The 16,394-nt window shown below is 36.0% G+C and overlaps 1 protein-coding gene across 42 annotated transcripts in view; it reads left to right on the plus strand.

The window, feature by feature from the left end:
- The window catches only part of ARPP21 (cAMP regulated phosphoprotein 21), a 153,023-nt gene that overhangs the window by 62,906 nt on the left and 73,723 nt on the right, over positions 1–16,394 (plus strand). For 13 of the 42 annotated variants that reach the window (XM_020285602.2, XM_020285588.2, XM_076006168.1 and 10 more), the window contains exons 10-13: positions 4,845–4,953; positions 6,855–6,956; positions 13,123–13,160; positions 15,013–15,072. In XM_020285602.2, the coding sequence (XP_020141191.1) occupies positions 4,845–4,953; positions 6,855–6,956; positions 13,123–13,160; positions 15,013–15,072 (309 nt within the window). The other 29 variants (XM_076006208.1, XM_076006218.1, XM_076006214.1 and 26 more) reach the window with 10 other exon arrangements.

Genomic DNA, 16,394 nt, shown 5'->3' on the forward strand with positions numbered 1-16,394 from the left:
TCAAGGCAGATTAATAGTTTTACATTTTAAGTCTCTTAATCCACATAGCCAAATTGTTTGCCAGAGCAGTGGTACCAATTTAAGAAATGTCTTACAGACACATGTTGCTTTGAGTATTCTGCTTAATTGTTACTGTTCACGAATAGTTTTATATTAAAGGGAGTCAAAGTGTTTTTGCTAGTTTGCATGTCTCTACTTATATCTACAGCACTATAGAAACAGAGAAGAATGAAATGAATTTGCAGAGTTGTTGAGTATGAAAGATGCTAATAAAGGAAGCTAGCTATTAAGCACTGTATATATTAGATTGGTAAGGTATGTTCTCATTTAAAAGAGAATGCAATGGCATAAAATGACAAACTGATAATAGAAATCATGAAATATACTTATTTATGAAGAAGAATATAGAACTTCCTTTTAAATTTTCCAATAAAAACATCAATATTGTAAACATTTTTAATTGAAAGTTTCAAATGTTAAAGGAAAAGTGCCATTAGATTTCTCTAATGTCTTATTATTAAAATAGTTTTGATAAGTGTCTCACACTAGCAAAATATTTTATCCTGTTGTAGACAGAAACCTTTCTTTGTTGAGATACTTATGCATATTAATGACCACCTTTCAGTTACTCAGGATGAAATTTAAAGACTTGCCTTTGTGACCCTCCATGTTTAATAGAATTAAATTCTTCATTTATGTATGGAGAAGAAGGGAGGGATTAAGCTTAACAATTTGGAAGAAAAGTAATAAATTTGGTTTCAAGAACCTGGCAGTGAAGGTAAACTGCTGAAAATATTTCAAGATAAAAAAGATTTAAAAAATAATAATAATGAATGTTCATCTATTTCAAGCTTCAAGGGGAAAAAAACTAAATTTGGAATTGATTGACTAGAAGACAGAGTTTGATTGTCTTCACTCAGCCATGCTGCTTCTCAATTCGTGAGCTACATCTCATTAAGGAATAATGGGCAGTTAATTCTAACTTTTCAAGGGTTAGACTGGAGATGCCAAGAAATTGACTGGAAATGCCAGTTCTGTTCACCACACATGAACAGTGTGTTTCACAGTAGATATGTGCTACAAATTCTGGAAAGCCATAGCTTTACCTTGAGAAGAGGAAACTATTTTTGATCCAGAATAAGCATTACATTTATTTTCTGTGCTTTTTGATGATAATATAGAGAAAGCTAGCAGTAACACCTCATGGCCTAAAATCCCCCAGGAAAGAAAAAATTAGGCCTGTATGATGCATGGACATGAGATATGTAGTAAAGTCTGATCATCATTAATTTAATAAATACCATGATCTTTTGCAGCTTTGAGAAATTTTTCTTCCAGTTACATTCACATATTAATACATAAAAGTAATTCATTACCATTTTATATAAAGATCCATTATACATTATTTTAGTTCTATTCATTTTATTGCTTAGAAATAATATTGCTATGGTGGTAAATTAGTTGTGAAAGGGATTTTTAAAAGCTATAATATAATAGTGCACTACCAGTAATTTTTAGAATAATCACTTGCAACACTTAGGTATTGCATAACTTAGTTTGCATGAGCTTAACCTGCAAATTGCTCTTTAGCTCTAAAATCATAAGTAATTCTCTATAAAGTCAATTTTGAAAAATGTTATTATGTTTACTTAATTATTATTCAGCAAATGTCAAATGGTTATTTTATGATCATTCAAAATATTTTTGGAAAAACATAAAGGAATTAATAATTTGAACTATTAGGTTCTAGTATTTGAAAAAAATCTAAACAAGATATTTGAAAAACAGTTGAGAATGCACTTTGCACAATTTATGTCAGAGTAGGAAATATTCTTGTTCTAAACAAAGTTTACAATATGGATTAGAATAAGCCTTTTGATTACTCCTTGGTTATATGATGGCCTATATTTTTCCTAAATACATCATGCTATGAAAAACAAAGTATTATTGTTAAGAAATGGAAATAAAATTATAACAATAATCTTTAAATAGCTCTCTTATAGCTACAATGACTCTTCAAATTTAGAAGTGCCGAAACTAAGAGACCTGAGATTCCCATTTCCACCTCCCTTTCTTCCCAAGATACCCTCAGATTTAAAAAAACCTTTTGGTAACCTGATTCATTTTGGCCAATATGAACTGAAACATAAATCTGATTTTTAGAGATCTTCCTAATGTTCTAAATTTTAATTTATAATTCTACTAACCAACTCTCTTCTGTTTTGTCTTATAATTGTAGGATTTATGACCTCATATCTTATTAAGTGACTTTTTTTGATCTGTCTCTAAATTATAGTGATTTATGAACAGCTGTGCTAAATTTTCATTCACATTCATTAATTTATTCATTGATTCAAATGCCTACCATGTACCAGGCATGGTTCCTAGGCACTAAGGATTAAGAACTAAAAAAAAAGACAAAGTCCTTACCCACATGAAACTTACATTCTGAAACTTACATGCTAAAATCTCACTCTGATGCTTTTCATTTAAAAGAAGAAGTTAAGCTGAAACAAATTCACCTTATGTTCATGAATCAAAAAGTCCACATTCTCATTCTGAATGAATAATTACAGGCTATTACAAGCAAATACAAAGAATATATCTGTAAATTTAAAAGTAAGCAAATCATTTCATTCACTGGAGTTTATCAGACTACAGAGCCTAGGGCTATTAGAAGAGACCTAATTAGCATTGATACAATCAACATCTATATTTGAATCAACATCTTAATTTCACTTGCTAGGGAAAATATCATGTGTAACAAAATGTAAGCATTGGTTGGAAAAATGTTGGGATGCTTAAAAAAATTCTGGAGAATTGTTATCATTTACAGTAACCTGCAACTATACACAATAATAAGACCTTACAGTACAGTAAGTAATTGAAGTATATTGTGACTGTGCTGCATCACAAGTTCTCTACTATAAATGACCTCTTCATTGTAAAGGGCAAATTTATTTTACTGTTCTAATTTTAAAATGTCATATTGGCATTTCTGGTTGTTGGTTTTATTTTAATGCATTTTAAGTCTGGTGGAAGGTATTTACATTGATCATTAGGATAATGTAATGGAGGTGTTTAGTTCTTTTTTTTTTTTTTTTTTTGAGACAGTTTCACTTTGTTGCCTGTTGCCCAGGCTAGAGTGAGTGCCATGGGATCAGCCTAGCTCACAGCAACCTCAATTTCCTGGGACTACAGGCATGTGCCACCATGCCCAGATAATTTTTTGTGTATATATTTTTAGTTGGTCAATTAATTTCTTTCTATTTTTAGCAGAGACAGGGTCTTGCTCAGGCTGGTTTCCAACTCCCGACCTCGAGCAATCAGCCTGCCTCGGCCTCTCAGAGTGTTAGGATTATAGGCGTGAGCCACCTCGCCCACCCCGGCCTGTTTAGTTCTTTAATTTGGGGCTTGAGGGCCTCTAGCCCACTGTGTGCTGTGCAATCAGAGAGGAACTGAACTGAGTCTCTGTGAAGATGTAATCAGGCTGTTTGACACTTGTTGCTTAGTGCGCAAATCCATAATTTGAAGTCAACAGAATGACTGAGGGATGGTTTTCTTGTCTTCAAAAGAGACAAAAAATATTTACTTGTGCTGCATCAAACTTTTAGTGTAAGGATTAAATAAGATAATGATACTACTTTGCAAAAAATATACACAGCTCTCAAAACTATAACTGGTATTATTCCAGTTTTCTGCTATTGGCTGCTCACCAATATTATTATGATTTATGTACATATGTTTAAGGAAATAATGCATCAAAATTTGAATTATATATTTAAACTACTGCTTTGTTTTTAAAATGCTACTTGCTTATTTTGGAGCTGGAAGCTTATGATGAGATTCTATTAATTACTGGTCACCTGCATAAACAATAGACACTGTGAAGTGGCTTCCTCTTGACTCAAGGCATAATGAACCGGTAGGGACAGAAAACTTTGTAGGCTTCAGAAGTAATACATCAGACATGACAGAGCCTCTTTTTAATGAGAGTCATACATTACAATTGTTTCTAAACCAAGAACAAACATTTTAGCACTTTCTCTGAGGATGAACCCAAGCCCAAGTCATTCATTGACTTCTGTGGCATGCAATGACAATCGTGGGAAATTAACAAGTAAGTGGAGCCCTCTCCTCTAATAATACCAAATGATTAAGAGGACCTAAAAAAATCAATTGACTAATCAATAGTGTGCAACTGCTTGGAGCATTTTCCCCATGCTAATCAGTCATTAAGTTGTTCAAACTAAATGCCTCCAGTTTCCCCAATTACTGAACTGATTTACAAGACACAGTCAAGGATGTCATCGTCTGCCAGAGCCAGATTCCGGAGCATTTGGAGAAAGACAGAAATAATTTTTAAATGATCCTCTCTCACCACGAATTCAAAAGACTCTTGAAAGGGAGGCTAAGATGGGAGATGTCCTCTCAGTTTGCAAGCATTGGTGAATTAATGTGATACTCACAAGTTCTAAACATGTGAATTTGTTTGATAATATGGGCGGGAACTTGTTTGGAGGCATAAAGGAGGTCAAAATTAAGGAAGACATCTATACACTATATATGTGCAGACCTTTTAATTTTTTTTTTAACTTCAGCCATTCTGAGCAGCATGCAGCAAACATAACCCTGAGTTCAAAACAACAAAAGGTATTCTAACAACGCATGTGAAGCGACATGTTGTTACCTACCCATATATTGCCAGCAACTCTCGTATCAAAACCACTTGTAAACTTTTTTAAGTTAAATGCCACTGTGGGGGAAAAAAAAACAACACTAAGAATTAACGTTAAACAAGGGGAAAAAACCTTTTTTATTGATATGTTTTACTTTGCTGGCAGACCAGAGCAAAGGTTTTGTGAACATTTAAAAGATGAAAAAGGTGAAGAATCCCAGAAGCGGTTTATCTTGAAGCGAGATAACTCTAGTATTGATAAAGAAGACAATCAGGTTGGTTCTCAAGTTTGAGAGTGGCTGACATTGTTGTTTTTGAAGGTGGGCTGACTGATGTTCTTGTCGTTCCTCTGTTGTCCCCGCCTTCCCTCCCAGCCATCCCTTTCCTCTGATACTACTGTCCTCTCTCCAGCCTCCCTGCCCATCCTTGCGTTTTCCCTTTGGCATTAAATGGGTAGCAAAAAAACATGCCCTGGTTGCTTTAGCAATGGCTCTGTGTTGGGCTGCATGGGTGGTGCTTGGCGCAGTCCCTGCTGCATGTCTTGGGGGGGTTGGGATGCCACAGGCTCCGAGCTGTGGGGAAAAGCTTTGTCAGTCGCATTTCCAGATGTCTGTGTAACTATGGCAGTCGTTCCACTCCCTACAGCTTTGTCCTTCAGTTGTGCACAAATTGAGCTGGATTATCAATACGGACCGATGATCAACCGGTGTAGCCGTAAAGAACAAACCTTGTTATGGTGAGGACAGGTGGATTTTGCAACTATCCTAAAATAAGTCTTCACAGAAAAGAATTGAGTTCATGTTTTAGTCTCCTTACCTCCTCTCCTTCCCATGTTTTATGGTCCATGTAAATTGTCTGCTTGTTTTGCATGAACTGTAGCAGAATTTTATCCTTGTGTATTTTGCTTGTGACAAACACTACGTTGTTCTAGAGTAGCCTTATCCGTGGTACCTGAGCAAAGGGTAAAGAGACTTTACTAAATCTCTTCTCTGGATGGGGTGGGGGGAGGTGTGGGATCCAGGGTGACTAGGAAAAGAAACTAAGTAAATGGCAGAAGAAAACAAATTTTAAACTATAATAAGAACAGTAGAAAGTCATATAAATGCCATTACAATTATACTTTGTGTCTCCAACAATCAAAATAGATTTTTTGAAAATGACTTTGCTTTAGAATTCTTAAAGGTAAGACAATACGCATCTCACTCAAGTTATCATTTTAATCACTCTCGGTGAGTCACTGTGAGCCAGCATGTGCATCTCTGGTGCACCTTTTGGAAAACTTGTTCATCATTTGTATCTCGTTTCCTCCCACCGTCACCAAGCTACATCATGGCTCGTGTTGACTGTGAACATGTGCCTATGTCGTGTACTCCGTGGGTGTCTGTTGAATGGATGGGTGAATGCGGCTAGTGCAGAGCATTTGGTGAGGAATGGCAAGGGTAAGATGGGAAGGTGGTTGAGACACAGGAAGTGGGTCAGATGAGAGGATAAAGACCAGTCCTCATGCTGGGTTCTTTGAATTGTTAGTTTTGGGGGGGATTCGCCCTTATCAACAAACAGGTTTTCAAAATTTAGCATATAAGCCTGAGGTTATACTTTCTATGCCAGATACAATTCACAGGATCAGTCACTGAGTGAATAAAACCCACAAATTATGAGACAGAGAAACAGTGTCACTCACGTCTTCCTTTCTGTCCATTACTTTTTTTGCCCACTTGTTCTTTCTCCAATCCCCGAGTTTTCAAAGCTGTTTCCTCCCTCAACTGCCTTGAAAGAGCCACTCCCCCTTTTTTTTTCCCATCAGCATTCTGCCTCCTTCTGGGAAAAGCACCCTGCTAAGCAGGAGAGACAGAGTCCATCACTGGTGAGCCACTCTGTACCTGAACTGGCTGGACACCTTGAGGCACATTCAGGTGTGTTCATTTGGAAACACCTGTACCACTTTCATCCAGTGAGGAAGCAAGCAAGAGCAGCAAACACCAGCTGTCATTGCATGTCACGTGCACACGCAATACATACACCTCCACACAGCCTCCATAGAGACCAGAGATGGTGAGGACTTTTCAGGCTCCATTTATTTAAATGAACATTTATTATTCTCAGCTGACAGTTGCTTAACTGCAGTTTTCTAACAACCCAACTTAGATAACCCTCCTGATTTCTTTTTTCTGTTCAGCAAAACAGAATGCATCCATTTAGAGATGACAGACGAAGTAAATCAATTGAAGAGAGAGAAGAGGAATATCAGAGAGTGAGGGAGAGAATATTTGCACACGATGTGAGTAGTTGTTTTAATTGCCTCTTTAGTGCGGTCCTTCCATCAGCAGTAAGGCAGCCTCATTCCCCAGGCAGTGAGCTGGCAGGGAATAAGAAGGCTGGAGCCAGGGAACAAATCAAACTGCAGCAAACTACAGGTGTTTTCGGAAGAGGACCCGGTTCAGGAAAGCAATGGAAAACTAGGCAAAGGTTTGGGTGTGTTCCTAGGATGTAATTGGTGGGGACATATAGAAGTATCATTTTGCTCAGTAAAATAGACCTTAAATACAGAGAGATGTGGGCAGTCAGTTAGGAAGAAATGCCTTCCGGTCCACATTAGCCAGCGGATTACCTAGTGTTGTATTCTTTTTGATGCCAACATTGTTCAGACAAAAGAATTGCAAAGAAGAGAGAATCTGTTGATCCCACACACGTGCACGCATACAAAGAATATTATTCTCTGGGCTCTTAGCAAATACAGATATTTCATTATAGTAAAGTTAGGCAACAATACTCATTTTCCCCTCAATTTCAGATCAAATCAGAGAAAATTTGGTTGGGATTTTTTTATGCTTTACCCACTATGGCCAAGATAAAATTCAGTTAAATTAAATAAAAATTAAAAGGTGAGAAAATAAATACAGGCTGGATTTAAATGCAAGGAAGTTAAAAGGGCAAGCAATTGCTATAGTGCTGTCGTTCTATGAGATCATCTGGCAGCCTCCTCAAATGCTGTGGGCTCTTCCCTATGCAGAAGTGGAAGCAGGAGCTCCCGTTTTGAGAGTCTTCTGTAGCCAACACTCCCAGCTTTGCTAAATCAGGTGGTGCATCCGACTTCCTGCTGCCATTTGTTCCTGGGGGCTACACAAATCCAGCCTGGATCTAGGCTTCAGTGCTTAGCATGGAGTAAGACTGTTGTGCTTGGAGGTTTCAGGCCAAAGCTAGTTTCTCTGATCCTCCAGCTTTAATATTAAGCTGCAGGGAAGGTTCAACTTCCTCCAACACCACACTTCTTTCACACTTACACTCCTCCACCCCACCCACCTGCCACCTTTCTTGAACATACTCAAATAGAATTTTGACGACTGAATAATCTGGCCCGAGGTTCTGAAATCAGGAGGGTGTGAGAGAGGGAGATGGAGGTCACCATGGTTGGAGGTCTGAATGCCATTCTAGAAGATTCTGCCTATATGTGGGTTACTTAGACTTTTTTTATAATCAGGGTTTTTGATGGTGCAAAACACAGCCTGGCCCATGGTGGATCTTTAATTGTGTTTGCTGAATACAAGAATGAAGTGGTAAGAGAATCTCTCCTAGTCCCGATGGGATAAGGAGGCCTGCAGTGGACAGCATGCAGGCAGTATGTTCCTGTCTGGGACTTTCATGGTGAGAAATGTTTTCTGAAAGCTAGTTTATATTATATTCTTGTTCTTTCTCCCTCCCTTCTTGGCCTCTTGCATACATACAAACACACACACACACACACACACACACACACACACACACAAAACTTTCCCTCACACTCTGGCTCTGACAAGTCAAGTAGTTTATAAATGAGTTGTTGTGTTGCAAAACAAATACTAATCACACAGATAATGCACAAGACAAATTATTGCTTTTTTAAAAAAACATTGTGCCACGTTGTTTAACACTTGAGAGCTAGGTGACAGAAAGTCTGTCACTAATGCTTGCTGTGATGAAGATGACAGGAGTGTTGCTTATTTCATTTACCAATTCTCATGTCCACAACGTGAGAGGTCATAGAGCCAGCATTGATTTTTCTTACACAGTGTTTCCCTACCACCCAGTTAAAGTGATTGACAGCTAGGGACCTGGGTCCTAGATTAAAAAGTTGAGGCAAGCATTCCTATTTGAAGCCTCTATAGCTGCATGCTGTATTAACATTTTTTAAAAAGTAAAAGCAGACTTAAATGTAAGAAAGGTTAAACATGGAGCTATTGTCATAGCCTTTCTATTCCATGAAATCATTTAGCAATCTTCTTTCAAATGCTATGCCTTCTTTTCTCTGTAGCAAGAGAGCTGTGAGCTCCTTTGGTAGGCTCTCTAGTGGCCAGCACTTCTAGCTTTACTAATTTGAGTGGGGCAGGGGTGTGTTTCTAGCACTACTTTTAACTTGATATCCTAAGGCAGGATTTTAAATTGGCATCCTGTACCCAGACTATACTTATAGAATGACTTCCAGGATTAAATGAAACCCCTGATGTCATTTATAAATTATGTTCATGAACATGTATACATTATTCTAAGTAAAAGGTCTCTATTGGTTATTATTGCTTATCATATTCTTTTAAGTTTCCCTAACCTTTAAAATACTAAGAGCTACTCTCTTAGAGAGTGAAAAAAGTGTCCAGTATCTTTCTCCCTAGCCCTATAGTTGTCCTAGAGACTTGCAGTCATAATGCTGTCATTCTCTGTGGATTAGCCATGCATTGCTATATAACAAATTATCCCAAAATGTATCAACTTAAAACAAATAAACATAAAATCCTTATTATCTCACAATTTTCAAGTGTCAGGAGTCTGGGCGTGGCATAGCTGGGTGGATCAAGCTCAGAGTCTCTGAAGAGGTTGTAGTGAAGCTGTTAACTGGGGCTACAATTATCTGAAGCCTTAAACAAGTGGTTATCAGCTTCCAAACTCACTCACATGATTATTGGCAGGCCTGGATTCTTCACTGGCTACAGGCTGGAGATCTTACTTCCTTACTTTGTGGGCTTCTCTGCAGATTGTTAGTTGTTGGGTGTTTTCTTGGCATGACAACTAGCTTCCTTACTATGTGATCTCAGTTCCTTACTATGTGGACTTCCCTATAGATTGCTGGGTGTCTTCTTGGCATGGCAACTATCTTCCCCTGGAGATAGTTCCCAAAAGAGAAATCAGGAGAAAGCCAAAGACGAAACCCACCATCTTTTAAAACTTAATTTTGGAAATGGCATATCTTCCCTTCTGCTATACTGGACACACAGTATGAGCTTGGAACCACGTGGGAGGTACCACACGAGGTGGTAAATATCAATAGGCAGGGATCATGGTGGGCAGCCCTGTATTAACAGGATATTACTATTTTCCTATTGGCACAAACTCTCACAGGCATAACATAGCAAAATGAACTTTCCTGAGTACGTATAATAACAAATCTTCCTTACCCATACAGTACACTTTAGGTAATTTTCATCTGTGTACTCCCAGATCCCCAAATGATTGTCCCCAAATTATTGAGGCACATGATCATTTTTTCACAAGGCAATAATTACATATATTAAATCAATTATAAAACAAATGCAAAGAATCCAGCATAAGGAAATAATATTACAGAAGTCTAATCTGTTTCTTAACTGGTCTTTAATTTAGTTTCTGCATAATTTAAAAACTGAATTAGCAAAACAGCTCTCCTTGGCAATTATTATTGAAGCAGTGGACTTATTTTTAAATAGGTTCAAATATTGAATAAGTATATATAGTTTTTTGCTACTTGCAGTAATAAAAAGAGTTCAGAAATACTTCCTGATATTTCCACTTCAGCAAAAGTCAAATTTATTTTAAAATTAGAAATATTCCTGAGGATTTTCTAAATGTACCTTGGTGTCTAAGGGGTGTGTGTGTGTGTGTGTGTGTGTGTGCGCTTTTATACGCAGGCACACAATCAAACTACATGGATTGCTTTGGGAATTTTCTAGAAAATAATTTTCAAATATAGTTTGAGAATTTTGCTATCTTGGGATAAGGCGAATTTACTTATAATTTAAGAACTAAACAGTTGTAAGTTAGAGCACACAGGAATTTAGTTTTCAAATAAGAAATATTTTTTGTAGTCAGTAATATTTGAAAGTAACTCTTAAGATTATTCTTTTGCTTAATTCTATGCGATGTTGCTGACTTTGGGAAGGTTAGGTTGAAAAAGCGATATCTTTGAGAAGGTATGCTTTGCCTGGAGAGTTATTTCTGAAGGCTGTTTATATATAAATAGGGATCCAGGGAGAAGTTCATCTGTGCTCTTCCTAGCAAGTACTGGGAATCCTCTGCAGTGAGAACAGATTATAAGGGCATGCAGTGACACTGGAGTTGGGGGTGGATGTGGGGGAGAAATCTGTAACCCATTAGGGAAAACCATTTTTCTCCCTTTTTTAAAAAAAAACCAAGCCTTTTATATCTGAGAACGCATATAAGTGACAGCTTTGAATGCTGCACTTAATTACTGTGACAATTTCATCTTTCTCTGCTGTTATAATTTGCAAGTTATGAATACTACTTTTTTTAAAAAGTTTATTTTTATCAGCTACTAAGTCACAGCCCATAACTTTCGGTCTTACTTATGAAAATGTGGTGATAAAGGGCTCATGAGATAATTTTTTAGGACCTTTCAAAAAAAATCAGAAAAAAAATAGTCTTGAAATATGTTTTTGAGAAAGATATCTTTGACTTGTTGGTGTCTTGCTTTTTGGTTCAAAGAGATTGGGCTGCTTAACTTTTTCCCAAATGCTATTAGATTAAGGAATCTGAAAAGGTCACTATGTCTTTGATCAACTACTTCAAAGTAGAGTCTCTATAACTCCAGTATCCAGACAGAACATTATAAACTTAATTGACCTCTTTCCAACTACCAGGGCTGGGAAGTAGCAGAGTATTGAGCTCATAAGGTATATCTGAGACAACCTCACTGTTTTCCACATGCCATTATATGATTCCAGCCAGTGATAAAACCAAACTAAAGGAAATAAAAAGGATAGGATATTTAGTTTACTCTAAGGAAATCTTTGTAGAATGTCAATGGCATATCATTTGTATTTGTTTCTCTTTCTAGATATAAATGTCAAGTTAAAAAAAAAAGATATTTTCTAAAAAAATTTGTCCTTTAATTGGCTATTTTTTTTTAATTTTTCTTAAGTAAGGTTATTGCACACTTGAAATTCAGGATACAAGGTTAAAACAAAACTGTTATGGAGAAACCGTCACTGAAATGCCCAGACCACTGAAGAAAACACAATGTCTAAATCTAGCCCTCTGACTTAGTGGAAGGAAATGATTTCTCTAGCAAAGTGAAAAAAGAAAATCAATCACATGCTGCTTAGCTGTCTGAGCAGTGGGTACATTAGTAGCATATTTTAATTCAAGTATTAGTTATTAAAAAAGGTCATTATAATTTGTTAGTTTTATTTTATCTCAAAATGGACATGTTAATTCTCTATTTATCCCTTTAACAAGTCACTTATTCATCATTGAGAAAATTCTACACATAGAATATGGTGTACCTTATTTATATTTAGAAACGTAGTACTTTGGAAATGGTTTTGTGTTACTTACTAAACACAGGCACCCTATTACAGGACCACAGCACCATATTTTTTCTAGACTTCTCTTTTTCTGTTGGTTTAAATTTAATTTCATCCACCTTTCCTCAGCATGTAATGGTAATGGGATTTTATCTTCCCTCCATTGTGTCTTAACCACAAGATAGGAAAGAAATGAATGCTAAATGCTCAGTGAATGGAAGCTAAGAGGAAAATCATTGGTTTTCTGTGTGCAAAACTGAGAAATATTAGATGGTGCTTGATGTTTTTTTTTTCTTTTTTCTAATTAGCTTCATTTCATCCTCACTTGTCTTCTGCCTCTCCCCTCTTACTTAATGTAACGATTGATGGCATTTCTTCAATTTTGAGAGTCTTGCAGTCAATCTCTTTCTTTCATGACAGTTTATCATTGCCAGGTAATAATTGTAGGATTGTGGCTTTACAGCTCTCCCATCCTTAGGTGGATCATGCCGACTCTGCATATTCTGCCCCGATTTGAACACTTTCCCTTGGCTTTTTTTGGCGGCTGCACCTCCGCAGCTCCAGAGAAAACTGCTAGCCCAGAATCTGATGGCCTAACACTTCTCCAGCAGTTTCATTCACATTCCTCTTCTTCTGACCTCTATGCAGAACGGGCTAAATCTGTTTAAAAACCTGGAGCTATCCTGATGGAAATGTACCCAACGCTGCATGAGAATTGTTTACTCTTCTGATGCTAACCTTTTTTTTTTTTCTTCCTTTTTATTTCCATCTTTTGTACATATATTTCTTAATGCTTTTTCCCTAGGAAGGGAAAAGTAATTTTAAAATCAGGCAAGGATTTGGAACCCCCTCAGCATTTCCAGAACGTCTGATACAATGCCTTTTTTTATTTTTCAGTCAGTTTGCTCCCAGGAAAGCCTTTTTGTGGAAAACAGGTAAAATTAAATTTACTTTTTTATGTCTTTAGAGGAACAAAGTCTGTCGTGTGTGTCCTGTATATTCATAAATATATATATCCCATTAAGTGTGTGCTTGAATATATGTATAAGTATATACATATATCTATGCGTACACATAGATACTCATACACATATGTGTTATTTAGAACATCTAAAAATTATTTAATTTGGGGAAAAGTTCTTTCAGTTTCTTCTAAGCAGAGTTTTAAACATTTTCCTTATTTAAAGTCTCAATTTCTGATCCTTCTAAAGATATAATTTTTATTACCTTCACCAGGCATTAACAAGAATAAACATTGAGCCCACACAGGAACTTGCAGTTTCATTGGCTTATTGAATAGGCTGCCAAAAGTACTTATATATTTGGTATAATTAGCCAATTCTTGTGCACCATAATTATATGTAGCTATACAAATAATAATTGGAATAATATTATCTTAAGGCTAAGATTCTAAGCCTTACATTCTAAGTGATCTATTAGTCTTCACAAAAAGGCTGACCTGAAAGCCTTATCTAAACTGGTCTATATTCAGCGATATACCTGGCTTAGGAATTAGTGGGGGGAGGTAGTTGTGAAATGAATGAGTTATAAAATTTAAAGAAAGTGTTGAAGATAAAAGCAGAATTTTTTTTTTCAAACTTTACATATACCTTTTTAAAATCATTCTAAACTGACATATATATTGAAATGCTCCATTGATTTAATTGCAGATTTTCAGGGCAAATTAAGGAACTCACATTAAAACTTGTACAAATCACATTAAAATGCATCAAAATGGGAAACTTGGTTTGGAAATGTGATATCTATAAATAAAGTGGTGGTTAATTTTATTTCAGGTGTTGGCTTAATGGGTGTCCCTATAACATTGATTAAAATGGAGATAGATGATTAAAAAGCCAGTACTCAGAGAAATTTAATCTGAGCATTAAAGATGATTGGTTAAAAAAAAATATGGTCATTCATATTTGCAGTTGGAAATCTTCAAGTAACTAAACCCTTTATAGAATAACCTCTTTTAGAAGAAGAGACAAACTTGGAAAACAAGCCCGCATAAAGGATTCAAACAACTTCAAAGTCAATATATATTTAGACAAATATTTTCTATTTACAGTAAAACTAAGAATCCATGAGCATTAACATCTTGGAGGTGATTTTGAAACATTCCAAAATTTCATTTTCTTTACCACAAAGATTAAGTGAGCATTTACAATTCATTTTAGTGTGAAGCCTTATTTCCTAGTCTTCTAGCCAATTATTTTTCTTACCTTACTCCCTAATCTTATTTATGTACACTCAAGTGTCCCTTATATTCAAATTGGATTATATTCAACATTATAATAATTTGTCACATATTTGCATTGCATATATGAGCAAATCTTGATCATCCCCAAAAGCAAAACACTTATTGAGTGACTCTCCTACAAAAATAAATATATATTTTGGGGCACCTACCTCAATATTTCACTATACCAAGAAGTACAGAATAACTTTATTATTGCCTTAAGAAAAAAAGAACACAACTAATATATTTAATTAAATCTCTTTTATATTTGTACCAATTTCTTTTATTCTCCTCTCCTCTTCTATTTTCTCTTCCCTTCTATCCCCCTTACCTACCATCAGTGCCTTAATCCTATGGTAGGGATCCTAGTCCTATCATGCTGCCATATATTTATTATGGCAAAATTCAACATCACACAAATAAAACATAGCGTATGGGAGTGATTTACAAGAAAGGTGTGCTATAGCAGCATACGCATCCATTTAACATAGGGCGTTTAGTATCCTTAGGTTTTATATCATAAAAATCATGTTTTTCATTTCCAGTAGGCTCTTGGAAGACAGTAACATATGCAATGAGACCTATAAGAAAAGACAGCTCTTTCGGTTGGTATGGTTTACTTTCTTAAACTGTGTTTTCAGATTATGTGGTAGAATCAATGTTAAATATAAGTGTATCAGTGTACAATATTTCTGTTCATAAAAATATGTTCAGTTATCTCTTTGTAAAGCTTGTTACGTAGCTAGCTTTGAAGTCCTACTGGATAGTGTAAGAAATGGGACTAGGAAGCTATCATTTTGTCTACAATTCTTTAGGGTTCTTCCTCTGATTTTCTGTTTTTCAAAGGCTAACTTTGGCAGCACCCTGCTTCAACATTCCCAAATCAACCTTAGCGAATTACACCAAGTTAAATTTATTCTGATGGGTTGCAATTGTATATATATTCCCAACACTGGAAAATAAATCAATGATAACCTTATTTGGGTAGCTAATTTTTCACTTTTTCTACCATAATATTTCAAACAGTATTTTTTCAGTCACAGATTCTAGTTCTAAAGAAAGATATGAGGTTCCTCCCAATTATAATGAACTACTTAAATTAAGGTCTGTGTGGGATAAAGGGGGAGGATGATAATATTTTTTAAGTTCTATACTAGGCTTGAAGCTCCATGAAAGCAGAGAGACCATACGCATTTTGTCCCTACTCTACTAAATGTATATCTGGCATCCATTATAGAGCAAAAGGTACACCATGCTATAAATACACAAAGTATTCAATGTGTGTATTTAATGTGCTTGTGTATTTATAAATATTCAGATTCGCTTCTGTTGCAGGGAAGGCAACAACAGAAAAGCCCACTTAGAGGAAATAAAATACTAAGTAGATGGATTGTGTGCTTAGAAAGTATATTTTTGCAGTAAATCTGAAATTTAGAGCTTATTATCAATAAAGTTCATTTGTTTCCTTACACTTTGGCAGAAACAAGAACAAGAAGCTTCTTTTTCAACTTCCTTCACTTTTTTAGGTTAAACAACACAGTCTGATACCTTCCTTGTGTATCATTAGACAATGCCTTTTCTTTCACGCTTGAAGATTTAAGAAAATCACCTTGCATTTCTCTTTTATGACCCCAGAGAAGAAATAAAATTTACCATCACTCCTGCATTCACACACTATGATCTAGTTTGTTTAGGCCAATGCAGAGAAAACTAGTTTTACATAGTTTTAGTTTTTAGATACCCCCAAGTCCCAAGTCAGAGAAACCATGTGCTCAGGTGAGACATTCCACATACGGATTCCATCACCCATCAAAATCACCAAGTGCAGAAACTCAGAAAGATAACTTAGCACAAAACCATCCAATGCAATTGTGAGAGCAATTCAAAGTGTCTGTCACCCCACACTGGAGCAAAAATATTGCATTCA

Source organism: Microcebus murinus, chromosome 1, assembly GCF_040939455.1.
Source record: "Microcebus murinus isolate Inina chromosome 1, M.murinus_Inina_mat1.0, whole genome shotgun sequence".
NCBI classification, from domain to species: domain Eukaryota; kingdom Metazoa; phylum Chordata; class Mammalia; order Primates; family Cheirogaleidae; genus Microcebus; species Microcebus murinus.